The following is a 27,201-nucleotide window of genomic DNA, read 5'->3' as shown; positions in this document are numbered from 1 at the left end:
CCCCCCTAAACTCAGCCCAAACCCCCCTAAACTCAGCCAAAACCCCCCTAAACTCAGCCAAAACTCCACTAAACTCAGCTAAAAGCCCCCTATATATCCGCATCTCCAGTGTCTTCCTCCTCCCACTCCCAGCCCCGCCCACTTCCCCCCCCCTCCTCTTTGCTCCTAGATTTATTAAATTTCGAGTCCTGCCTGCGGTTGCCTTGGCAGGGCCAGACAAAATGATTTCACGGGTCTTATACGGCCCGTGGGCCGGACGTTCCCCACCCCTGCCCTAAATAAATAACGTGAGCCGCAGGTTTGCCGACCCCTGACCTAGTTCCATCGTCAACACCGCCTAAGTACCCTGTGACAAAGCTCAGCATGGCAACGCCGGTACCACATCTCGGTATAAATGGCGCCAATTTCAGGAGTCTTCGGCTCAATCCTGGAAAGGTGGTGGACACTTCTTCCACCACCGCCGGTGCACCCACGTGTCGGGAGCCCCATCGGTGACTATGACGAGGCTCAGCATTGAGAGTTAATCGCGGCGCGTCGGCTTCTCTGCCCTCCGACGTCAACACCGAACCGTCGCTCGAGGAACGCACGCCAGCTCGATCACAATATATATGTAAAACCACATATTTGACCATGCTGAATACATATACGTACCCACATACGCTTTTCACTCTACACCCCATGTTGTGTGCAACACATAAAGTAGCGAGCCCATTTCATCGGCGGAGTACGACGACGTGAATTCCACCGGCCACCGGCAATGCTTTGCCGGATCCAGGAGAGGCCCTGTTTGCCGCTTCCTCGCTGCTCCCGAGCCTCGGCCGCGTCCGTCTTCTCGACGTTGAGAAGAAGCGTTCGGGGTGGAGGGGCTGCTTCCTCAAGGGCCCGGAGCAGCCTCGGCTGGCCGCAGCCCCGACGTCGTCCCCCGCGTGTCGTCATCGCCGCATCGTCTTCCCGCGACGTCGTCCCCCGCGCATAGTGGCTCACATCTCGTTAATGCTGATCACCGGGGCCACCGTCACGTGCTGAGGACAGAAACCGCCAACCCACAGCATAGACGAATGGCATGCGACAGAACACGCGCGCGTACACTTGCTGGTGCTCACGGGGAAATAAACCAGTGGGGATGGAGTAAAACTGTTGCGCCACACGAACAGAAACGTCTATCGGGAGGTCACGTGCAGTGCGGAAAAAAGTCAACTCCCCTCTAGAGTGCCCTCTCGTGGAGGATTTTCCGACAGCAGTGGCGTCATCGATCAATTGGAGAGCTGCGCCTTTTTCTTTTAACCGAGTAATGAGGGCAAGCGTGACTTAGGTTGCCGTGCGGTTTTTGTTTAGTTCGTGTGAGCCAATCTGTGCGTTCATGACCGGCATTCCACTGGAATTGGAATCAGTTATGGGGTCCCGGTTCTCCAGAAACTGAAGTTCCCGGTACCTCGAGCGAAACGTAGGACATCGTGCCTAACAATGCGAGGTACAATCAGAGCCAGTACGACCAGGGATGGTATAATCAGGTACAGTATGGTATGACCAGGGTTGGAAATGAGAAGAAATTACTTGGGGAGCTCAAACATTGCCATGCCCGTTTCAGCAGCACATTCACTTAAAATAATACAGTGTTTTACGTGAGGTATATTCACAGACAACGGTTTAAGTGTTCTCCTCCTCCTCCTCCTCCCACATACTCCTTGGGAGCTCCAGAGCATGATGGACGGACGCTGCGAAATACACCTCTACACAACGACACTACCCATCCCGCAGACTACACACGTTCCGGGTCCCACCCGTAATGATGTAGACAGTCCTGTTCGGATTTTCATTCCCACCACCACCACCACCAACTACAGCGTACGGTTCCAGGCTGTTCCGGCCCCAGTTCTACCCCCATGGGTACAACCGGAACGCGCGATGGGAGAGTGTTCCGGTGTGTGCGCTGCGGAGGATATGAACCTTGCCGTGCAGTGGCTCGGAGGGGGCGGCCGCCACCGCTCGAGCCGGCAGTGCTGGCGGTGCCACTGACGGTGGCGGCAGCAGCGGTACCTCCGTGGCCGCCTGCTTGTCATGGTAAGTCCGCACAGAGTCGTTGTCCTTGATGAGGTCGTACTGCCGGCAGAAGAGGCCGATGACCGCTGTGGGGGCGGGAGGAGAGAAGGACGCACGTGGAGCGTATGGGCGATGGACAGTGCTGGGTGGGTCGTTAACTTTAGCAAAAAGAGATTGGCCTAATTACCAATTACCCGTGGCTTCATGAGTAACACAAATGCCACGGACTAGTTTCTGAATTGGTAAAAAGTCAAGAATCCATAATACAAGTGTTTTGGGTTAGATCGCATAGATATAAATGTGTCGTTAAACCCGCTAACACTTCTTCAGCACACCGGTGTGTTGGAGAGTAAACTCACAATGGCATATTTAATTATACATTTATAACCCAAAACACCTTTATTATGGATAAAATTGGTCGCAAAAGCCTACGTGTTAAAAAGTCATGAACCATGTTTAAAGTGATAAAATGGGATAACATGTCTCTCGTTTATTCACTGGCCGTAATCATTTCGATGACATTCAATGTTGATCCTTCTTCAAGGGAGCAAATTCCTTGACGTGGCAAAGACGCCTGAGGGCCGTGCAGACCCGAGTGGCCCTAATCCCTGGACAGGAGGCACCCCAATCCAGGTTCCCTTCAACCCGAGTGGCCCTAGCCCTGGACAGGAGGCACCCCAATGCAGGTTCCCTTCAACCTGCACTGACCAATGTGGGAAAGCTGTCAATTACTTGGGTATGCAGGAGGTCCTGGGTTCGATCCAAATGGGGGCTCTGGGCGGGTGCGAGGGGCTGGTAACCCCTCCACATTCGATTAATTACCACAAAACCACGTCTAAAATATTTAATTGATAAGCTTGTACCGGAGGCCCCGGGGGGACAGGCGTCTATTACGTCTCCTGGCCAAACCCCATTTGGCGGAGCCAGGAGATTGAATCTTTACCTTCGGGGCTCCTCCAGAAACAACAAAAAGCTACTTAGGGTGGCCACGTGGAATGTTCGAACGCTCACTGCGGAGGAGAGGCTGTCACTCTGTCGGGAGCTGGACCGGTACCGCCTGGATATCTGTGGTATTCAGCAGGTCTGGTGGACCGGCTCTGGCTCCTGCCACCATGAGGGGTGAACAGTCCTCTCCTCGGGGCAGGAGACCACCAAACAACAGGGAGTGGCTCTTCTTCTGAACAAAAGAATAAAGGGTGTGTGGGAGCGTGGCGGTGAGGTGTGGGAAGCGGTAAGCCCCAGACTACTTTGGGCTTGCCTTCCCATCAACCGGAGGCGAGGAGTGGTGGTCATGGTTACTTATGCTCCCACTGAAGACGAACATCTGTGGAGGGATGCAGGCAAGACCGATGAGTCAGATCGCTTCTATGACCTCCTGTCACAGGTGCTAGCTAAAGTGGCCCCTGGGGATAGAGTTATCCTGTTGGGCAACTTCAATGCCCGAGTTTGTCATGCTGGCACCTGGTCTGGAGTGATTGGAAGGCATGGGCCAGATCGGCTCAATAACAACGGGAGTAGGCTGCTAGATTTTTGTGCAGACCATGGGCTTGTAATTACCAACACGCTGTTCCGGCATCGGCGCATCCACACAACATCATGGATGCATGCCGTGTCCTAACAAGAACATCTGCTGGACTACGTAGTGACAGAACAGTGGATGCGGGCCTATTTCCTTGACACCAGGACCTACTGTGAAGCTGATTTGCCCACTGACCATCGACTTGTCATCTGTAAGACCCCATTCAAACCCAAGGTGGCCTGGTCTCAGCTTGCTGATGAAAGTTGCAAGCGAGAATTGAATCATCGCTTGCGGCTGGGGTTGGCATCGTCCCCCACTCCTCTAGATGTCGAGGGGAAATGGGTGAGGTTTACGACTGTGCTCAGGCCCACTCTCATCGGCTACAGCATCCAACGTCAGAGAATGAGGAGGCTTACCGCAGCCTTCGCTCAGAGGTTCAGAGAGCCGTGAGGCGCTGCAAGGATGGGTGGTGGTTGCAGGTTGCTGAGGAGATGGAGTCTGCCTCAATGGCCCGTGATCACAAATCGCTATTTAACTCCATCAAAAAAGTAACCTGCAGCGCCACACCTATTACCATCATCAGGGGAATAACGGTGATCCAATCTCTAACCCCCAGAAACAGGTTTGCAGATTTGCTAAGCATTTCTGTGAAGTCCTGGGGGAGGGGAAATCCCTCAGCATGGAAAACATCATGGGACAAAGTGGGGATAACCCTGCTGAGGCTGCGGTGTCTCAAATATTGGAAGAAGAAGTCACCCCCTGTGAGTGGCTGGCTGAGGTGCCATCTGTTGAGGAAGTACTAAAGGTGATCTAGAGTCTGAGACCAGGAGAGGCACCGGGCAGAGATGATCTCCCAAGCGAAATGCTGAGGGAGGGTGGCATTTGTTTACATACTGCCCTATATGACATCATAACAACAGTCTGGACCACTGGACGGTTTCCGCAGGATTGGAAAGATGCCCTGGTGGTCCCCCTCTTTAAGAAGGGGGACCGCACAGACTGTAACAACTACAGGGGCATCTCACTCCTCAGTGTGCCGGGAAAGGTTCTGGCAAGGATTATTCAACATCATCTTGCCAGGCACGCTGAGAGGCTTGCGGAGCCCCAATGCGGTTTTAGGAAAGGGCAGTTCTGCACAGATGCGATATTTTCTGTCTGTCTGCTACAGCAGAGGTCCAATAAAACCTATATCTCTGTTTTATTGACTTGGTCAAGGCCTATGATACCATCACTAGGTCTGGGCTCTGGGTTATTCTTCATACTTTCGGAGTCCCTGACCCTCTGCTCACGATAATTAAGAACCTTCATGATGGTGAGCGGGCCTGGGTAAAACTACATGGCCGGGAGTCGGAGCCATTCCCTGTTCACCTTGGGGTGCGACAGGGATGTCCTCTGGCTCCCACATTATTTAACATATTTTTCGACCACGTCGTTCGTGAAGCCTTGGATGGCTGTACCGAAGGAATTTCCATCTGGTGCAGATACAATGGGAGGCTGATCGATACCCGGGTGCGGTCAAGGGATGGCTCGCTATTGGTCAACCACATTATGTCTGCCGATGATCTGGTAGTTGCCACTCACTCAGAGGAGGAGTTGGAGGTGATGCTGCTGAACTTGGAGCGTGCCACTAAGAGGTGGGGTCTTACCATCAGCCCCACCAAAACGAAGCACCTGCCTGGGTATTTTGTACAATCAGGCACTCCACCCCCACAACTCCCAATCGGTGATGGGGCAGTTGTGGAGAGAGTGGAGAGTTTCCCATACCTGGGCAGTGTGCTCATGACCTACTCCGGTTTGACAGCAGAGGTCTCACTCCGAATCAGTTGAGCGGCATTATCTTTTCATCGGTTGCGTAACGCTGTGTGGAAGCTACCTGGTCCGTCGCTCCACACGAAGCTTCAGGTCTTTTCGGCCACGGTCATTCCCTCTCTTCTCTACACTTGCGAAACGTAGACCCCCCTAATGGAACATCTGCGCCAGTTAGAAACATTTAGGCTGGCCTGCATACGGTCCATCCTGGGTTTAAACAGACTGGATTGTGTGAGGAGCTCACAAATCCTTGAAAGATCTGGATAAAGTCCCATCGGTGAGCTCCTCCGGCAGGCAAGGTTGCGTTGGCTTGGTCATGTCGCCCGCATGCCTAGTCACCGCATGCCTAAACAGCTTTTGTTCAGCCGGATAGAGGAGGCTAAACGGATGCGGCACGGGCTAGAGAATAGATGGAGTGATGTGGTACAGGAGGATGTGGAGATGAGTGGACTTGCCGATGACTGGTTCGAGCAGTGTCAGGATCGGCCTCTGTGGAGGAGGCTCGTGAAGGATGCTACTGGGCAGTTTGAGGCAGTCGCCCTCCAACAACAACGGAGGGTGGAGGAGCGACGCTCACAACTACAAGCGGAGTGCCAGGTGGCTAAAGCACAGCAAGTTGGCACAGTAGGGGGCACAGGTGGTGCATCGGCCAGTCATCTCATTTAGTCGACCCATGGCACCTGGGTCTGCCCCGTGACCTCCTGCCAGTGGGCGTTCGACACTTCACGTGGCCTCAACGTGCACATAGCCTGGCACAAGCGTCGTGGTGACGTCACCGCCACTTAGTGGCGAATGGCGGTTGTTGATCCCGACTCTGACACCTGCAGTATATTTGGAGCAGGAAAATTAAGAATAGGTTTTACCCTTTCTCGAAAAAAAAACTGTGGCTTTCAGATGTTCAAACACCAAATAGAAACCTTTTGCAAGGAATCAAGTCTGCATTAACCACATGTACTTGTGGTGAACATGCAAACAAACATGCTCTGATAATATATTAATTGTGCTTGAAACTGATTGGCCTACACCAGAGACAGCCTTCTTCATGGCCTAGTCTCACCAGTGTCAGACCAGAGAAGGCCAAAAGGTGAACTTTACAAAGACAATGCACGAATCAGACCATTTACGTCTCGAGGTGAGCAGCTATATCATAGGATACCTTTTTGTCAGTATTAAAATATAAAATAATATAATAACTTATATACATATAGTTTCAGTGATCTGTGCCCAACGCCTGACACTGTCATACCTGTCAACCCATATGGTTTATCCGTATTCTTGTAGAGGGAAATTGAGTTTTCAGATCCATACGGCGTACAACCATTTCAATACGAGCAAATTTCGTCTATTTGTGTTTTCCCCTTGTGATGGGAATTTGTAGGTTAACCGTTGAGATTTATAAGGGCACGGGGTGATCAATTAGGTCTGAATTGGTCTGTAATAAGGCAGGCACTGATAAGGAATAGACAGGTATGCTCTGTACGCTGTGTGTAACGCTGGGTGGCTACGTGCAACCAAGTGACGTCGCAAATTATTATCCAGTCGAATCTCTGTACCATGCTAACACCATTTGGAATGCCACCACATAAAGTGGCTTCGTAAAAAAGGAACCATTGTCATGCCGATTCGAAATCTCAACCCCAAAAAAGGATTATGCAGTGGCACACGGTCTGGTGATTCGTGAAATGCACCGTAATTTTGCTGTGGCTGAAATAATTTCAGAATCCAATCTTGAAGATATTGCCTTCCTTCCCAGCAATTAATCTGGCACCGTATGAATTTACCATTTATTTTCTTTGGGACTTTCGGTAAAGCAAAACGTATTTCGAGTGTGCCCACAGCGTTAAAACAATGATTAGCCACGGCTGAGGAATTCGTCCTACCATGTTTCAAATCTGCCTTATAATCACGAATCCGGTCCAAGACATGTCGCTTAGTTTCCCCAATGTAAATGCTGCCGCAGACACAGCTTAGTTTGTAGACACCAGGGTATTGCATGTCAGGGATCACATCCTTCACAGATGGGATCAGATCACGAATTTTATGTACTGTGTTGAATCGAACCTGGATCTTGTGTTTGCTCATGATTTTGGAAATCTTTTTGATGACCCCTGCTATGTATGGCAAGGTGATGGTTTTGATTGGGTCCTCAGATGGTTATTTCCCAACGTTTTTTCGGTAAAGTCACGTAGGTAAAAAAATTTAATTAATAAAAGTAAAATAAAACAAATTAAAAAATTCACGACGTTTCGGAAGCAACGTCGTGAATTTTTTAATTTGTTTTATTTTACTTTTATTAATTAAACATTTTTACCTACGTGACTTTACCGAAAAAACCTAAGAGTATGAATCCTTGCAGTCACGAAAGCTTCAAATCTAGAATCTAGGAGCAAACCTGGAAAAGCAGTTGCGAGTAGCAACATCATCAACACCAGCTAACATCACACGCCTCGCCAAAGAGAAGCAGTTCCAGCCATCACATTAGGGGCTTCAAATCTAGAATTATTTCCCAACGGTTGGGGTGATAGCTTTACGGAGTGTGTAGTCTGAATATCCATTCATCTTGAGAGCTTGGTGTACGTGTTCCAGTTCACTGGCTAGGTGCTGATGGTTGGAAATACATCGAGCTCTATGGTGTAGAGTTTTGATGAGGGAATTGTTCTGGGATGGATGGTGGTGGGAGTCAGGTTTTGAGCCATCTGGTGTCTTTTAGATTAAAACATCCAAGAATGGTAACTTGCCATCCTTTTCCACCTCCATGGTGAATTTGATGGCTGGGTGTATGGAATTGATGTGGTTGAAGAATTGGTTCAGTGCTGACAGGCCATATGGCCAGATGACGAATGTGTCATCTACGTATCTCTTCCAGAAAGAAGAACGTAGGGTGGATGCCTGGATGGCATCTGTCTCAAATTTCTCCATGAAAACATTGGCTATCACTGGAGATAAGGGAGAACCCATTGGGGTACCTTCAACTTGTTTGTAGAATGTTCCATTCCAGGTGAAATAAGTGTTGGTGAGGCAGTGTCTAACCAGGGCCGGTACATCAGCATTCAGTCCTTGTTGGACCAAATGTTCAATGATTGCAATGGTGTCAGGCACAGGAACTTTGGTAAACAAAGAGACTACATCGAAACTGACAATCGAATCACCTGGAGATAGTGAGATGGCCTTAATTGAAGATACCAAGTGAGCTGAGTTAAATACAGCTGAGGTGGTCTTACCAGTGAATGGTTGTAAGGTCTCCACCATTGACTCCCCCACCTACAAACTGGCCCGATTTCTGTCTGAGACCTTACAACCATTCACTGGTAAATTGTAGCCAATGTTTTCATGGAGAAATTCCAACCTGTTTTTTTCCCATGGACAACTTTATGATGTTGGTTTGTCAACATGCAAAAATCCAACCAACATCAAAGTGCCGATTCAACTAAATTAATCACGAGGAAAACGTTGTGGAAATGATCGTAAATTGGTACCAAATGTGATTATATATGAGACATTTTAGATTTAATAAATTCAATACAATCTTAAAATGTTTGTCTTTTTCATTAAATACATTTTTATGAACCTATCATATGACAGGCAATTACACTAGTTTAATAAGAATAGGTTATTCTATTCTTATACTTTGATACTGGGAAAAAAGGTCCCATGATATATATTTGGAGTTTGCATGTTCTCCCCGTGGTGACGTAGTTTTTTCTCTGGATCCTCCGATTTTTATCTCCATATTTAGAATCCACATCGCGCGTTTGGAGTATTTGGCTGCTATAAATGTACACGTGATAAGCCACTGCGTTGAGCTATCATTTGTGGGCAGGTCGCTTCTGAAAAAGAGCTACATAGCTCAGTGGGCCTTGCCTGGTAAAATAAAAAAAATACTCTTTGCGTCTTTCGGTAAAGTCACGTAGATAGAAAGATAATAGATCACGAAGTTTCGGTCGCAACACAGGCAATCTTCTTCAGGTGAGAAGTTAGTTTAATAGTTTACTTTAGTATGGTGAGACAACCTCCTATGACCAATGCAGCTAAATCATGGCCCTCAGTTCCCAGCATCTTGGGTGGCGACTGAGCAGGCAGTGATAAGAATGACTGGGTATGAACAAGAGCCAGTGTATCAACTCCTATCTGTTACAACTTCAAAAGTGCGCTTTGTTGCTGTCCGGTTGGTGCTTCGGGACCTCGAGACGTCTGCTCGACAACCGTGATTTCTCTTCCAAAAGTGACACCTTAGTAACAACGGAAGCCTTCGTGATGATCGTGAGATATTTCCCGCTCGGTGCGCTGCGGGAGCGAACGGCGCGTGAACCGTCTCACCCGCCCACATGAGGAGCACAATGCTGATGATGAACAACTCCCCGGCCACGAGCTCCGGCGTTCTTCTCCTGAGCTCCTTCACGTTCACGTCCCCTTGGGGAAGACGGATGCACACGCGGGGGGCACGGCACAATGGTGTTAGCGAGGAGTGAAGCGTCGTTGCATGTCTGTACGTATGTTGAACTTCTTTCACACCGTACGTAGCCAACCGTGCTAATCGGAGGTGCGGGCGGGGGACACAACAAACTAAACACAAACAAAACGCAGTTTTAAAGAAAAAGAGTTTGCAATCTGTGAACTTGTTGTCAAGTTCAAGGTTGGTACGGTTTTACCAGGAGAGACAGAGCTCAATAAGAGTGGGATTGTGTCTCGTTTCGCGAGCGCGACCTGCGCCACCGGAATGATGAAAGCCGATGACGCGAATTGAAGCGCGACATTGAGAAGCTATATAGAGATGGAAGCAAAGAGAGAAAATCAAAAAAACGCTGCACACACGTAAATAAATAAATAAATATGGGGATATAATTTACGTCCCGTAATGCAAGTTGGCCAAGACAAATTACGTTTAAACCATTCACAGTACAATTAAGTTACAGAAACATTGAACAGATTCAGGGTAGTCACTCCACCGATATGTAAAAAGATATGTTAAATAGGTACAAATATACATTGTTGCTCTATTACTTAGTATTATTACGTTTTATTTCTCAGACTGTGGCAAAACATGCAAACAAGTAAAAGCATCTCAACAGCTGTTTTATTGCCAGCAAGGGGTAAAAAAAAAACCCAACGCTCATTTTTCATCATTTATTTTGACACTGCCAAAAAGGTCGTCGCAAGCTTCGCTCAGAGGCACCTCTTGCCGCGCGATCGTCCAAAGTCCTCCCTGCCGCGAGGTCGCGGGAGAACAGAGCGAGTCCCAGCGACGACGAGGTCCCGTCGGCCCCACTCCTCCTCGCCTCGTCCGCCGCCCCGACGGCGACGAGGTGGCGGCTGCCGTTGCTGCCCGCGTGGGCCCGCGGCGGCCCGGGCCCCGGCGTGCGGAAGGTCACCGGCTCGCTGGCGGGGCCCGAGCCGGTGGGGGTCAGCGCCGAGACGCGCACCGCGTAGTCGCTGTCGGGCTGCAGCCCCCACAGGGTGCACACCCGCTCCGTCGTATTCACCTCCACGATGACGCGCCGCGACTGAGCCTCACGCCTCTACGGAGGGAGGGGGGGTGCACGGTCGTGCAAACGCGATCTGACGCGCCGTTTCAGCCGGGGCTGTTAACTACCTCGCCTGGTATGCAGCAAATCGGAAATTCGATGCCGACATTGACGCCTGTATATTTGGAGTTTGCGGGGTCTCTCTCCCCCTGGTCACGTTGATTTTTCTCCTGGTCATCCGGTTTTTCCCTCCGCATTTAGAATCAACATCACACGTTTAGGGTAAATTGTCTGGCTATACATTTCCACGTGATAAGCCACTTCGTTGAGCTATCATTTGCGATAGCCATGTCGCTTGTGAAAAAGAGATATACAGCTCAGTGGGCCTTACCTGGTAAAATAAAAAAAATATTTCTTACAGTTTAGTTTGTCCGCGATCCACAGAAATCATTTCCACGCCCGGCACGCCAAATAATTTAGGTCAAGTGCCCACCCCGCGGTCCTGTCTGTAGTGGCACTTCACATACATTCAGTGAAAAATGTAACCCTGACGCGCTTAAATCACTTTTCCAAGTCAATGCGTCTCCCTGCTCAGCAGCGAAGAGCCAGTGTGGTAGAGATTCCCCATTCCCATGGCCAGTGCCGGATCATCCTAGTAGCAAAAGTAGCACAAGTAGCATAAGTAGCACAAGTAGCAAAAGTAGCATATACTACGGGCCCGCCACTTTCAAGGGCACTGCGCTAAACGCTTTCAAGCTATAAATTCTGATTCAGTGATTCTGTACTTGCTCTATTACTATAGTATTATACTTCCTTCAACTTTTATGAACGACTGGGTATTTTAAGGTTAGCGATTTTTCGTATTATCTGGCTATATCGCAAATTACAATATTTATATGTATTTACGTGTTTTCTTATTGTGGGCCCCTTTATATGCTACAGGCCCCGCACTAGGTTAATCCGGCACTGCCCATGGCGATGTCCAGGTTGTGTGTTTCGAGGCGTAATGCGGTCGGTGACAAATTGCGCAGAGGATGGGGAGGCGTGAGCCCCCTGGTGGCGACCTGCGGGGAGGCGCGCGCCCCCTGGTGGCGAGCCTGCGGGGAGGCGTGAGCCCCCTGGTGGCGACCTGCGGGGAGGCGTGAGCCGCCTGGTGGCGACCTGCGGGGAGGCGCGCGCCCCCTGGTGGCGACCTGCGGGGAGGCGTGAGCCCCCTGGTGGCGACCTGCGGGGAGGCGTGGCGGCAGCGTGGACCAGGGCTGCGTCGTGATTGGCTTAGACGAGGGCGTGGGTCGGCATCCAAAACAACGAGGCATTTTTTCGCATTCTTTAAAATATAAAAAAACGCAATATTTAAAGGGCCGCAATGCCTGTGGTGAATACAAGACGGTGGTCCTTAACAAATAACGTCATGGAACTTCGGAGCCGCGGGTTGCCGACCCCTGCCCATGGTAAACGGAACTCCCATGGTGAACTGTAATTCCACGGCGAACTGGACATTTATGGTCAGGGGTCGACAACACAAATAACAAGTAGAAGCATTTTTTTGTCGAATTTCAAGAGATGCATTGCAGTCCTTCAAGAGCCACCGCATGCGACTCTTGAACCGCTTGTTGCCGACCCCCTGGGCTTAGAGCAAGAGGGCCCCCCCCCAGCGTTCGGCTCTGCCCCTCCCGACAGATATACGGGTGGGCGGCGACGCGGATTTACACTCGAGAGCCACGTGGGGGAGCCGAAAATGCGAGTCGCGTTCACGCAGCAGCTCCAATAGATTTTTGAATTTCGAATCTACGGAGTTGGGAGCCAGGCGTTGCCGCGTGTCTGTGGGCCCGAGTCGTGACCCCCCAGAGTGGTCACGTTGCAGAGTCACAGAATCTCGACGCAGAGAGTTCTACTGAGCCTGGGTTTGAACTCCGGTTTTTGTCCACCCAGGATTCAACCGGATCCTCACGTGCGAGCGAGTTGATGGCCTGCGCCCGGTCACAGATGACTGCACAACAACACCCATCCCATTGAACTCGATGTTTCACTTTTGTTCTACCGATATTATGAAGCCACTGTAGCTTTGCACATTTAATCTTCCAGATTGAAAATTAATTTATTGAAAACTGCTTTTCGTGTTTAGTGTGTTGTCCTTCTCCCCCCCGCACATCTGATTAGCACGGTTGGCTACGTACGGTGCAAATGAAGTTCAACATACGTACAGCCTAATAGTTTGGCAGAAAATGTTCATGGTTCTTTTTTGTGTGGTTCCCCAGGCCCATGAAGATGATGTTTGATGGCTGCGTGATACGGTTCTTCTTTGAAGGGTATATATCTGGATAATTCAGCTGAAAAAATATAAAAGAAAGGAATGAGTTCAGAATTTAAGAGACATTTTTGTAAACATGTCTTTAGCATATTTCTAGAGTTTGGGTTTTGGTTTCCGATTTAGCGCCACAGTGGCAAGCTGCGACCTCTCCGTCGGCTCGTACACAGAAGGTCGCGGGTTTAACCCCGACCCTGTTACCTGCTGTGTAGATTTGAATCTTGATTTGAAGCTTTCGTGACTGCAGGAATCCATACTCTTTGGTTCTTTCGGTAAAGTTACGTAGGTATAAAATAAAACAATGTTATACCTGCGTGACCTTACCGAAATAACCAAAGAGTATGTAGATGTGAAGTTTACAAGTTCTCTACAGCTCCCCCGGCCTTTCCCTCCACGTTTAGAAGCAACGTGCGTTCAGCGTATTTGGCATGACAAGCCACTTCCCTAGGCTATCCTTCGTGGCCAAGTAGCTTCTGATAAAGAGCTATAGAGCTCAGTAAGCCTTAGCTGGTGAAATAAAAATAGTAAAAAAAACATTGTATCGTTTAAATAACAAAAATAGTTTAGGTTAAAGTATTTTATTTAGTAAATTAGTAAAATTAATAAAAAAAAACTATATACCTAAAGTCTTGCAAACGACGCCTAAATATCTGAATTCCAACTGTTTTGTCTCCATCGCAGCAGACGTGATGGGGAAGATTTGTCTGTAAGTGTCGGCTGAACGGGCTCTGGGGGGGGGGGGGGGGTCCATGGTCGTGGGTTACCCGGTGCAGCACAACGACCCCCCAAGGCAGACGAGCCTCCAGTAATAGCACCACGAAAGGGTCTACAGCGGGAGCCTGAGTAAAGACGCCATCACAAGTTAAAGAGGCAGATCTCCAGCCGTGGTGACGGCAGCACATTCACTGGCGGCCGTTACTCGGCACGGCACCGTGACACGAGCCCCTAGAGCAGTCGTTATTCTTCACCTGGGGGGGGGGGGGGGGGCGCGAGATGCCCGACCTGGGGCTGTGAGACATGGACAGATTGCTTTAGAAGGTACAGCCCGGGGCACGTGAGCACAACTTACTTTAGATTTGAAGCTTTCGTGACTGCAAGAATTCATACTCTTAGGTTTTTTCGGTAAAGTCACGTAGGTAAAAAATAATAATTAATAATAATTAATACAAATACATAATACAAAATAATAGAAACAATAATAGAAATAAAATAATAAATCACGACGTTTCGGAGGCAACACAAGCTTCCGTCTTCAGGTGGAACAGTCACAGCACAATTATTTGTATTATTTATTTTTTACCTACGTGACTTTACCGAAAAAACCTAAGAGTACAATTTACTTTGTTTCATCAAACCCTGTGTATTTGTTAACATTGTAATGGTGTTTAACGGTTGAGAACCAATGGGGTTGCAAGGCTGCAGTTAAAGGTAAAGAGAACCACTGCCCTACACAATGCACCTCGAGTCGCATCACCTGCTTGCCCGTGGCGCGGGACTCACCTCCTGTGAGATGACGTAGCCGATGACGTCGTCGCCGCCCTGGGCAGGAAGGTCCCAGGAGACGGTGGCGAAGTGCGCGGAGACGCGAGACACCTCCACGTGCAGCACGTGGGTGGGGGTGGTGCCTGGCGTGCAGAGAGCACGCGGGGGGCGGGGTGGGATGGTGAGGAGGGGGTGAGGTGGGGGAGGGTGAGGAGGGGGGTGAGGTGTGGGAGGGTGAGGAGGCGGGTGAGGTGTGGGAGGGTGAGGAGGCGGGTGAGATGTGGGAGGGTGAGGAGGGGGGTGAGGTGTGGGAGGGTGAGGAGGGGGGTGAGGTGTGGGAGGGTGAGGAGGGGGTGAGGTGTGGGAGGGTGAGGAGGGGGTGAGGTGTGAGAGGTCGAGGAGGGGGTGAGGAGGGGGTGAGGAGGGGGGTGAGGAGGGGTGAGGTGTGGGAGGGTGAGGAGGGGAGTGAGGAGGGGTGAGGTGTGGGAGGGTGAGGAGGGGGGTGAGGAGAGGGGTGAGGTGTGGGAGGGTGAGGAGAGGGTGAGGTGTGGGAGGGTGAGGAGGGGGTGAGGTGTGAGAGGGTGAGGAGGGGGTGAGGAGGGGGTGAGGAGGGGGGTGAGGAGGGGTGAGGTGTGGGAGGGTGAGGAGGGGAGTGAGGAGGGGTGAGGTGTGGGAGGGTGAGGAGGGGGGTGAGGAGAGGGGTGAGGTGTGGGAGGGTGAGTAGGGGGAGGGTGAGGAGGGGGGTGAGGTGTGGGAGGGTGAGGAGGGGGTGAGGTGTGGGAGGGTGAGGAGGGGGTGAGGTGTGAGAGGGTGAGGAGGGGGTGAGGAGGGGGTGAGGAGGGGGGTGAGGAGGGGGGTGAGGAGGGGTGAGGTGTGGGAGGGTGAGGAGGGGAGTGAGAAGGGGTGAGGTGTGGGAGGGTGAGGAGGGGGGTGAGGAGAGGGGTGAGGTGTGGGAGGGTGAGTAGGGGGAGGGTGAGGAGGGGGGTGAGGTGTGGGAGGGTGAGGAGGGGAGTGAGGATGGGTGAGGTGTGGGAGGGTGAGGAGGGGAGTGAGGAGGGGTGAGGTGTGGGAGGGTGAGGAGGGGGGTGAGGAGAGGGGTGAGGTGTGGGAGGGTGAGGAGGGGGGTGAGGTGTGGGAGGGTGAGGAGGGGAGTGAGGAGGGGTGAGGTGTGGGAGGGTGAGGAGGGGGTGAGGAGGGGGGTGAGGAGAGGGGTGAGAGGGTGAGTAGGGGGAGGGTGAGGAGGGGGGTGAGGTGTGGGAGGGTGAGGAGGGGGGTCAGGAGAGGGGTGAGGTGTGGGAGGGTGAGTAGGGGGAGGGTGAGGAGGGGGGTGAGGTGTGGGAGGGTGAGGAGGGGAGACTGGTGAGGAGCAGTGAGGAGTGGTGAGGTGTTGTTCTGCCTCACTTCTATACTCTACACAGACAAAGCTCCCCGTATAACCTGAACAGACTGTTGGGGCAAGTGCTGCTAGCGAGCACCTATGAAGGCCGGCACGGCACACGAGGGGGGTGTGTGGCCAGCACCACAAACGGCCGCCTTTGTCTCCCCAGTGGCGATGTTTACACACCGCACCAGGTACTCATTTGAGGCTGAGGCGATCTAGGGAAGGCCGAGGACCGGTTCAGATAATCGTCACCGGTGTTGGCCGTGAGCGGGAATCGAACTCGGGTCTCCGGGTTCGTAGCGCAGCGTAGCGCTCACCGCTACACTACCGATAAAACAGGATTTACCGGACACAGTGTCCTCAAATGAACGTGAGCGCAAAACACACAATTAGCGCTGTTGGTCCTGAAGCTGGGCAGCAGTCAGTGACATCCTGCACCTCCAATTAGCACGGTTGGTCACGTAAAGTGCGAAATGAGGAGTTCAACCGCCAGGACACATCCACTCATCAGTGGCCGGCAGAACGGACCCCTTTGGGAGCCGCTTTCTTCCCACGCCAGACGCCTCGTTAGCAGCGGCCTCGTTAGCAGCGGCCGGAGGTCTCAGGGTGCACCCGGAGGGACAGCTGCCTCTCGGAGGAGAAGCTTGACTGTCGAGTGCAGATCTGAGCAGGCGGCCGTGATTATTTCTGTCCTCGAATTTGCCGGATCTAGATCATCGAGCGTGAGCAGTAGGGGAGCGTGAGCTGTTGTGGCAGCGCCGGCTACCAGGGACAGTGTGAGTTTGATATGCCTCATGCCGCACATTTATCCTTGTGTAATGCGGGCGTAAACGACCTCCCGGAAGTTACGTCATGGGGGGAGGAGTTACGTCACGTGGGGGAGAGGGTAAGGGTCTATAAGGGGGGTAACCGGAAGCGGTCGGGAGTGATCGGGGACTGGGAAAGTGGGAGGCCACGCAGGGCGAAGGGTGAGGAGAGAGTGGCGAGATTGCCACACACCCGAGCCACGAGGATCGGCACCGTCGGCCAACGGTGACCGACCCCCGGGCAGCAGGAGCAGCGAGGAGGCTGCAGAGAGCAGCGGGTCTGCAAGGGAGGAGTCGGGCAGCAGGGGTCTGCACGACGTGACAGCAGCGGGTCTGCTAGGAGGGAGTTGGGCTACGTGAGCGACAGCAGCCTGGGGCTGCAGAGCAGAGAGTATATAGGGGAGTACCGTGAGGGAAAAGAGATCGAACCCAAATAAAGGACACAGGACAGAGAGAAGCGTCCGAGTCTTTTATTACACTGGTGTCAAAAGTGTAACGGTATGGCTAAACAACTGAGAAAAAAGAATATTCCGTCTCCGGCATCGGCTTCATCTTCCGACGACGATGACCTTCCTCCTGCGGTGGACCCGACTCCAGCAGAGGAGGAGATCCGTGCTGGGACGAGTGCGGGTCCAGGGGTCCAAGATGTCGCCGCGTCGGCGGACCAGTCTGCACCAAAGGACGCGGATTTAAGATGGAGTCAGATGGCGGAGCAACTTGAAACTCTCAAGAACGTACTTGCACAGTTGTGTGAGCTAGTTACGCCGAGGACGGCGTCGGAAGGCGATGTTGGTGGTCCGCAGGAGCTCGGTTTGTCTTCAATGTCGACGCCATCAGCCACGCGGCACGAAGACGCCATCTTGGGCGTGGCGCACGACAAAAGGCGGGAAGCCGCCATTTTGGGCCCTCCGCGACGGAAGGCCGCCATCTTGTCGACACCACGCTGCGACGCCATGTTGAACATGCCACCGGAAGAGTCAGCGGCTGGAGGGAACGCGCCAAGGCGTCGCAGTCGTCACCTAACGACTGTCAAGGAATTCTCCATCAGGGGCGATTGGAGTGCGTTCGCCTGCAGATTTTTGGCAGCAGTACGCTCGGCGACGTGGACTGACGCCGAGGCATTAGAAGTTCTTCCGACTCTCCTTGATGACGAGTCCGTTAGATTATTTCGCTCATAAAAGCCGCGAAGAAGAAAACATTGTGTGGTGTGTTCGACGAAATGGCAGACGCTTACGAGCCGCCGGATGATGCTCATTGCCGGTTTGTGCAACGACAACGCGCACTCGAGGAGTCTCCGGTGGCGTATAGGGGCGCGGTACTGGAGCTGGCAATGGCCGCATACCCGGAGATGGAGCCTGACCTGTTGGAACCTCTCATCCTGGGGAAGATATTGGAGCGGAAGGGAGTGCGTCACGCTAATGCGGACGCACTTTCCAGGCTGCCGCAGCGATCCCCTTGCGCGTGTGCGTCGGGGACGCATAGGTGTGGCCCGATTCAGCACCCCCCTCCGCCTGTCGCGCTGGCAGTCGAAGTGCCGGAAGCTCCGCTTGAGCCGGGGCCGGCTGATGCGGGGTCGGCTGATGGGGACCGGCTGAGGCATTCTACATCTCCCGAGGTCTGTGTGGATTCGGGAACAGATGTTGGATGATTCCTTGGTAACGTTACGTAAGCGGCCTGTGAAGGGGAGTGGGCGACTCTGTGCGGGAGGCGTGCCGGAAACCACTCTCCGTGATGGCTTGCTGATGTGGAGGGAAGGGATGCAGGAACGCTGGCGTCTGGTTGTACCGGCATCATTGCGGTACGAATTGATTAGGACTCTGCATTGTGACACGCTTTTACATCTGGGGGTGCAGAAGACGCTATTGACGCTGCAGCGAGACTACTATTGGCACGGCATGACGACGGATGTCGTCGGGCACGTTCGCGCGTGTCCCGATTGTGCCCACCGTAAGCCACCTAAACATCCATATGTGCCGCCGATACAATCCATCCAGGTGTCTCGAGTTAATGAGTTGGTGGCGTTAGATATTTTGGGACCCTTTCCGCCATCCGCTAGGGGAAATAAATATTTGCTGGTAGGGGTGGAGTACCTCTCCCGCTGGCCGATGGCCTGGCCTTTGCCTGACCAGTCAGCGGCGTCTATCACAGACGCCTTTCTATTTGGGTATGTTATGGACAAAGGGGCGCCGGAGAGGCTCCTTACAGACCAAGGCCGGAATTTTTCCTCGAAATTGTTGGGGGAGGTGTGTGCGGCGCTGGGTACAAAAAAAATACGGACATCTCCCTACCACCCACAAACGGATGGTATGGTGGAACGGCTTAATCGGACCCTGTCCGCCATGTTGTGCCATACGGTTAGTGAAAAACAATCGGATTGGGATTTGCATATCCCTGGGGTGCTTTCAGCGTACCGGATGACGCCGCATGCGGCTACAGGATATTCGCCGTTTTTTCTAATGTACGGTCGTGAAAACGTACCGCCGATTAATGAACAGTTGGGAACCGGAGCGAGGGGACCTGTCAAGCCTCTTCCTGATTATATTCAGGACACCGTTCGCCGAGTCACTGAGGCGCGGGTGGGGGCTCGCATGGCTACGGCCAAAGCCCAGGCTCGGAACGAGCGGTGTGCGCGACGTTCAAAAGGGGAATGCCCTTGGAAAACGGGGGACCTGGCCTGGCTCCATTGTCCACAGGTACGGCCAGGTACCTCTCCTAAATTACATAAGCCATGGCAAGGGCCGGTTCGCCTCATCGAGGTTCCCAACCCACTGTCGGCGCGTGTTCGGTTTGGTTCTCGGCGTTGGTTCGTCCATACATCTCGGTTGAAACCATACGTGGCCCCTCGACCGGATGCGTCATCTCCTGAGGTTGCCTTGCCGGGGTCTGTTGCTGCCGACTCGCCCTTGCCTGTGCCTGCTGACTTTGCTAGAGCGCCTGTCGTGCCTTTCACAGACGAGCCGGCCGTGACGCGGCAGGGGAAAGAAGACCCAGCTCGGGGTGCGCCTACCACGGCTGCGGAACCTTTGAGGCCCGCAGCCCTTCCAACCCCGCCGCGGACACGATTGCGGGACGCCTCTGATGCTGCGCCTTCGAAAATAGGGGACCGGGACGTTGCCAGGCCTCCAATAGCGACAGACGAACTTCAGCCTGTCGCTCTTAAAACCCTGCCACGTTCCCGCTCGGCGGGAGGGCCACCGACCGTCCGGGACGGCCCGGCGACCCGCACCTGCTCGAAATCCCTCACATTTCGTTAATTATTGTGTTGTGTTCTTGTTCTTTCGGTATATTATGGTGTGTTCTGTGTCCTTTTTCGTATTCGGTCGTGTTCGCTCGCATTGCTTATTGGAGTTGTGTTCAGCCGAGGTCGGCTGGATTTTCTCTACGGGGGAGGGTGGTGTAATGTGGGCGTAAACGACCTCCCGGAAGTGACGTCATGGGGGGAGGAGTTACGTCACGTGGGGGAGAGGGTAAGGGTCTATAAGGGGGGTAACCGGAAGCGGTCGGGAGTGATCGGGGACTGGGAAAGTGAGAGGCCACGCAGGGCGAAGGGTGAGGAGAGAGTGGCGAGATTGCCACACACCCGAGCCACGAGGATCGGCACCGTCGGCCAACGGTGACCGACCCCCGGGCAGCAGGAGCAGCGAGGAGGCTGCAGAGAGCAGCGGGTCTGCATGGGAGGAGTCGGGCAGCAGGGGTCTGCACGACGTGACAGCAGCGGGTCTGCTAGGAGGGAGTTGGGCTACGTGAGCGACAGCAGCCTGGGGCTGCAGAGCAGAGAGTATATAAGGGAGTACCGTGAGGGAAAAGAGATCGAACCCAAATAAAGGACACAGGACAGAGAGAAGCGTCCGAGTCTTTTATTACACTTGTAGAGGACTATTTCCAGTAATGCGCCACCACGTAGCAACGTTCAATTGGACGTCAACAAGTTGAGTGGCTTATGTGTCCCTACCATTGCACACAAGGGCATCCCTGATGACTGTAGCACTGACAGTGAAGTTATCTGGTTTGTGCTCGCCAGTTCCTGGACCACGTTGACCCCTGCCTTAGCGGCTACATTTTTCAGGTGGTCGTGGAATATTAACGCTTGTCCAGCTCCTCTCCTAGATAGGTCGGGAAGGGGAGCGTTATGTGGCGGTGCAGCAAAAGGAGACTTTCAGGGTGCACTTGGCGTTTCTGTTGTCAAGACGAAATGCAGTGACTTGTTTCGTGGGGGTTTGAGTTGAGCCTCCAATTCCAGAAGTATCCCTCCATGGTGTTGATGTGAGACCCTCACCCAGTGAGAGACCTGTCAGGAGAAAACGGCGCTGACTTCACAGCGGCTAGTAAAGTTTTTGGGTGAATATTTTCAGAGCTCTGCAGCAGAACTGACTTGACAACTGGAAGGCGCATTGCCTCGTGTGCAGCCTTTGTTCTTGCCAAGAATTGCACGATGGGCTGGAAACAAGTTTTCAGGTTGTCCAACACACAAGCGAATGCCCCAATTTTTTTCCAACTACCCAAGCACTTCTCAAGGACGGTGCCCCACCATTTTACTTCGTGCAGCGTTCGAACCCGGCTCATATAACCAGTGAAAGCCTACGTGTTAAACCAGTGATGCCGTGTTGGAGCCGAGAGCAACCAGGACCCAGGGTTAAAACCTTCGGGGTTACCTGAAGTCCAGTGGGACCGAGTTACAACTTGAGGGGAGGCACCGTGGCACCATTGGGAGAGGGTGGGGGGGGGTCTGTTCTTCGTGTAGGCAAGTCCTGCGAATGTGTCACTTCTTCAGTGCTGCTCGCTATGAGCCCCCACACCTCGGAGCCCGTGTCCAGGATCTCAGCGAGTTTTCAATTTCACTCCCTCGACCCTGGTTGGTCAATGCCCATTTGTAGGAACAACCCCTATGACTTTACAGTCTGTTCTACTATCGCGCGTAATTTTCATAACGCGATGGATGTATTCGGGAACACATTTTTATTACGCGGGTGTGAATGAGATATGACGTGATTGGTTTAATTACGTCGCGCGAGTAGGAATAAGCGGTTGTACGTCTGCTTCGGCGTAGAATCACACACAAGGTGGGATGCTGATGGATGCTTCTAGATGCTGCCCACACGCCGCAGTCTTTGTTCAGCCTGCATACGCATCTCACGTGCTATCACGGATTGTGCTTTACCTTATATAATTTATTATAACTATATTTTTCCAAAACCTGGTGTTCTTCAGGAACGCAACTACTGGGTATTACGAGGACAGATTATGCCCATTTCACTTGTTTCTGCTGTAATTGTTTAATGACACTCAGAAACCAATGCTACTTCATGCTGTTTCTTGTGCAAACTCGGCGCCGCGGTGGCGAGTTGTTAACTGCCTCGCCTGGTATACACAAAGTTGTGGGGTTCGATCCTGACCTTGATCCCTCTGTATTTAGAGTTTGCGTGTCTCTCTCCTCTTTGTCGTGGTCGATCTTTCTCCGGGTCGTCTGGTTTTTCCCTCCACCTTTAGAATCGACTTGTGTGTAGAGTATTTGGTTGCTATAAATTTTCACGTGATGATAAGCCACTTCGTTGAGCTATCATTTGTGGCCAGGTCGCTTCTGAAAAATAACTATATTGCTCAGTGGGCCTTACCTGGTTAAATAAAAAATAGTTTCCAATCGAATACTACGTGCCTTATTTCCCGCTGTGAACCATTTCTCATGAACCTAATTGTTTTAATGAATCTGGTTGCCCCACAAAAATATATAAAGTCTAGATAGATGTTAATTTGTTTACACTTAAATCATAGATGCGGTGGCATTTCCTGAATTGAAGCGGGAAATTAGACGTAAACAATGACAAGTAGTGGCTCTACTCCGTCGCGTGTGAAGGTGACTGTTTCACTGTCAGAGACCATCATTTCCATCTTCGAGGAACTTTGAGTTCGGGCCTTTTGGAGGCCTTTAAGGGACGATAGCCCGAACCCCGGGGTCGGCGACCTGCGGCTCCGGAGCCGCATGCGGTGGCTCTTTAAGGACCGCAGGGCGGCTCTTGAAATTCGCAAAAATTGGCTCTCCGTGTTGTTTTGGTTGCTGATCCCCTGACTATGGAAGTCCAGTTCACCATGAGAGTCCAGTTCACCATGGAAGTTCAGTTCACCATGAGAGTCCAGTTCACCATTGGAGTCCAGTTCACCATGGAAGTTCAGTGTACCATGGGCGTCTTGTTCAGCATAGAAGTCCGGCTCAGCATGGGCAGGGGTCGGCAACACGCGGCTCCGTAGCAGCATGCGGCCCTTTCAGGACTATTTCGTGATGTTATTTATTATTCAGGGCCCACCGCCTCGTATTCACCACGTGCATTGCGTCTTGAAATAGTGGGTCTTTTACTGAATTCGAACAAAAAAAGGCCCTTCTTGTTATTTTGGTTTCCGACACTCTGCCTGAACCGAGCCTCAACAACGACCCCGACTACAACCCTCGGGCCCCACATCAGGAACTCAAAGAAAGCCACACGAACCCAGAGTTCACACGCAAAGCCTGCAGTCCACACGAACCGACAGTGCACGAGGACCTAATAACGACCACGAGGGAGACCCGCACCTCCGATTAGCACGGTTGGCTAGGTACGGTGCGAAAGAAGTTCAACATGCACATAGTTGCTGAGGAGAGCTGTTATGAGGAGAACCGCTGTGTTGGTTTGCTATGAGGAGGAGCAGGAGGATGATGAGTGGGAGTGATTGAATGCCGTGGAGGCTGGCAGGCGAACGCGTGCTAAATATCAATCGTGGCGGATTGCTGAGAGTGAGCTGGCGAGACTTTAATCACATTAAGGAGCAGCGATAACCACCAGCAATCACTTATACAGCAGTGACACGACGAGGCTGGGAGACATGCGCTTATATCAGCATCATCATCAGCGGTAATCAATCCGCTGCCGTGTAAAGGCCCCTCGCGCTCCTGCGATGTTTACAATCCGTGCGGAGGCATTTTGCTGTCTCGGGCTGCCACTCCGCTATTATTTTTGGCCACCTTCCATCACGCCTGCTAAGCCGGTGACGTACCCTGCCCAAGTCCAATTTTATCATCTTGTGCAGAGGCGAAGATCCCCCGTATAGCCCGCGACAGAGCGTTGGGGCAAGTGCTGTTCGCGAGTAGCACCTATGAAGGCCGGCACGGCACACGAGGGAGATGGGTGGCCAGCACCACGCCCGACCGCCTTTGTCTCCCGAGTGGCGATGTTTACACACCGCACCTGGTATTTATTTTGAGGCTGAGTCGACCTAGGGGAAGCCCAGGACCGGGTCAGATATTTGTCACTGGTGTTGGTGACCGTGAGCGGGAATCGAACTCTGGTGGCCGGGTTCGTAGCGCAGCACGCTGACCGCTACACTGCCAAAAAAACATGATTCAACGCACATGTCGTATAAAGTGCAAACTTTTACATACACAAATGAGTCCAGCATATATAGTCTCGTTGGCAAGAGTGACCTGGCAACATCAGTGGAGGTCTACAGGCAAGCCCGATGAGTCGGATGCCTTCTAGGGCCACGCGGAGACGAAGACAGGACAGGTGTGCGGTCACACCCATTGTTGTATTGCACGTATATGCTCCCATGTACCGGCCCCACGCTTATCACCAACTCCCACTGACCAGCATGGTGAAGTATGGTGAAGTAGTGGCAGGCCCTCATCCAGGGGCCCGTACAAGTGCGCAAACATTACACACACACACATTACATATACACATTACATACAAACACACATTACACGCACACATTACACACACACACACATTACATACACACACATTATATACACACACACATATTACACACACACACATTACATACACACACATTACCTTCACACACACATTACATACATACACATTACAAGCACACACATTACATACATACACATTACACACACATTACATACACACACATTACACACACACACATTACATACACACACATTACATACATACACACATACACACATTACACACACACACATTACACACATTACACACACACATTACACACACACATTACATACACACATTACATTACATACACACACATACACACACATTACACACAACCATTACGCCCATCTCTTAACCTTTATAAACAGTTTGCCTAGAGGCGAACCCCCCTTTTCTTGATGACGACCGCTTGTGTTGCGATCGAAACGTCGTGGTTTTTGCGTTTATTTGTATTACTGAAAGAACCAGAATAAGTCTGAATTATAGACTGCCAGTACGCTCACTCAGGTTCAGTTTAATAACAATTTCTACAGTCTACATTATCGACTGCCAATACGCTCACCAGCTTAAAAACCAGGCTACAGTCTACATTATAGACTGCCAGTACGCTCACTTTCATTTTTTTTTATCTACGTGACTTTACCGAAAGAACCAAATAATATTACACACACATTACATACACACAAATATTACACACACATTACACACACACAAGCGTTTCACACACAAACGTTACACACACAGACATTACACACACACACATTACATACACACACATTACACACATACACATAATTATTACACACACATTGCACGCACACAAGCGTTACACACATACATTACACACACACACATTACACACACACATACATTACACACACACACATTACACACACACACAAACGTCACACACACAACACAGACCCATACAACAGCCGCCGTTCGCCACTGAGGCCACGAGAAGTGTCGGAGGCTCGCTGCTAGCAGGAGGAGGTCACGGGACAGACCCAGGTGGTGCCGTGGGTCGACTGACCCGCCATGGCTGACAGATGCACCACCTGTGCCCCCTGCTGTGCCAACTTGCTGCGTGTTCGTCGCCCGGCTCTCCGCCCAGTGCGAGCTTCGCTCCTCTACCCTCCGCTGACGCACACAAGTACAATAAAAGATCCCCAGTGTAGTCTTCACAGACTGTTGGGGCAAGTGCTGCTAGCGAGTAGCACCTATGAATGTTGGCACGGCACACGAGGGAGTGGGTGGCCGACACCACACTCGGCCGCCTTTGTCTCCGAGTGGCGATGTTTACACACCCAACCAGGTACTCATTTGAGGCTTAGTCGACCTAGGGGAAGCCCAGGACCGGATCAGATAATCGGCACCGGTATTGGCCCGTGAGCGGGAATCGATCTCGGGTCGCCGGGTTCGTAGCACAGCGCGCTAACCGCTGCACCACCGCTCCCCACACGTCGACACGTACACACACAAACGTGCCTCCAGACACGTACACACACACACGTGCCTCCAGACACGGACAAAGAATAACACAAAGCTCCCCCGTGTAGCCTTAGACAGACAGCTGGGCTAAATGCCGTTAACGAGCAACTAGAACATATAAAGATCCCCCGAATAGCCTGAACAGATTGTTGTGGCAAGTGCTGTTAGCGAGCACCTATGAAGGCCGGCACGGCACGCGAGGGGATGGGTGGCCAACACCACGCCCGGCCGCCTTTGTTTCCCTCGTGGTTATGCTTACGCACCACATCGTGTACTCATTTAAGGCGACCTAGGGGATGCCCAGAACCGGTTCAGATATTCGTCACTATTATTGGTCGAACTCTGCACGAACCACTCCACCACCGCTCCCCGCACATGTACACTTACATACACATCGCGCACACACACTCAGACACACAGACACATACACACAGACACATACACACAGACACATACACACAGCATACACGTACACAGATAAAGAGTCCCCGGATAGCCTTAGACCGCTAACGCGAGTGCTGTTTGCGAGCACCCATGAAGGTCGGCACGCCCGGCCGCCTTTGTCTCCCTGGTGACGATATGAACATATACAAGACAAACACGCACGTACATACACGCACATGTACACACAAATACAAAGATCCCCCGTATAGCCTTAACAGACTATAAGGTCAAGTGCTGTTAGCGAGCACCTTTGAAGGCCAGCACGGCACACGATGGGGTGGGTTGCCAGCACCACGCCCGGCCGCCTTTGTCTCCCTGGTGACGATGCAGACATACAAAGACACACGCGTGCGCGGGCACACACGCGCATGACGCGCGCAATTGTGGACGCGGAGCCACCACCACGACCACCACCACCATCATTACCACCACCATCACGACCATCATCAGGTGGGAGCAGCAGCAGCAGCGCACTCACTCGCGGCAGCGATCACCGCCAGAAGCCAAGCCATGTCCATCGCCCAGCCTCCCTCCTCCTCGTCTCCTCTCCGTCGCTTTCTCTCCTCCTCCTCCCCGTCACCCCCTCGCTACTTCCTCGCTATTGTTTCCGTGCCTCGTCTCCTCTCCTCGTCTTATCCTCCTTCTAGTTGTCGTATCCACCTCCTCCTCCTCCACCCTCCGCGTCTTCCTCACCCCGCACTCCCCCTCGTCTCCTCCCGCTCTGGCTCA

The 27,201-nt window shown here is 52.1% G+C and overlaps 2 protein-coding genes across 3 annotated transcripts in view; both read right to left on the bottom strand.

The window, feature by feature from the left end:
• Window positions 1-155: 155 nt before the first annotated feature.
• The window catches only part of LOC144948697 (transmembrane gamma-carboxyglutamic acid protein 3-like), a 311,492-nt gene continuing 284,446 nt past the window's right edge, over window positions 156-27,201 (bottom strand). Inside the window, exon 6 of the mRNA XM_078878363.1 lies at window positions 156-917. Coding sequence (XP_078734489.1) covers window positions 670-917 — 248 coding nt within the window. The 3' untranslated portion in view covers window positions 156-669. The remainder of the gene's footprint in view (window positions 918-27,201) is intronic.
• Window positions 917-27,196, bottom strand: LOC144948696 (fibronectin type III domain-containing protein 5b-like). 2 transcript variants are annotated; one of them, XM_078878361.1, is made up of 6 exons: window positions 26,951-27,154; window positions 14,639-14,763; window positions 10,542-10,884; window positions 9,686-9,778; window positions 1,948-2,126; window positions 917-1,022 (listed from the first exon to the last, which is right to left on the bottom strand). In XM_078878361.1, exons 1-6 carry the CDS (start codon window positions 26,988-26,990, stop codon window positions 981-983), a joined length of 822 nt encoding a protein of 273 aa, XP_078734487.1. In that variant the 5' UTR covers window positions 26,991-27,154; the 3' UTR covers window positions 917-980. The 2 variants fall into 2 exon arrangements, with proteins under 2 accessions (XP_078734487.1, XP_078734486.1); XM_078878360.1 differs by lacking the exon at window positions 917-1,022 and having other exon boundaries at window positions 1,861-2,126; window positions 26,951-27,196.

The sequence above is a fragment of the Lampetra fluviatilis genome, chromosome 50, assembly GCF_964198595.1.
Source record: "Lampetra fluviatilis chromosome 50, kcLamFluv1.1, whole genome shotgun sequence".
NCBI classification, from domain to species: Eukaryota; Metazoa; Chordata; class Hyperoartia; order Petromyzontiformes; family Petromyzontidae; genus Lampetra; species Lampetra fluviatilis.
This window is presented reverse-complemented; position numbering and strand designations above follow the sequence as displayed.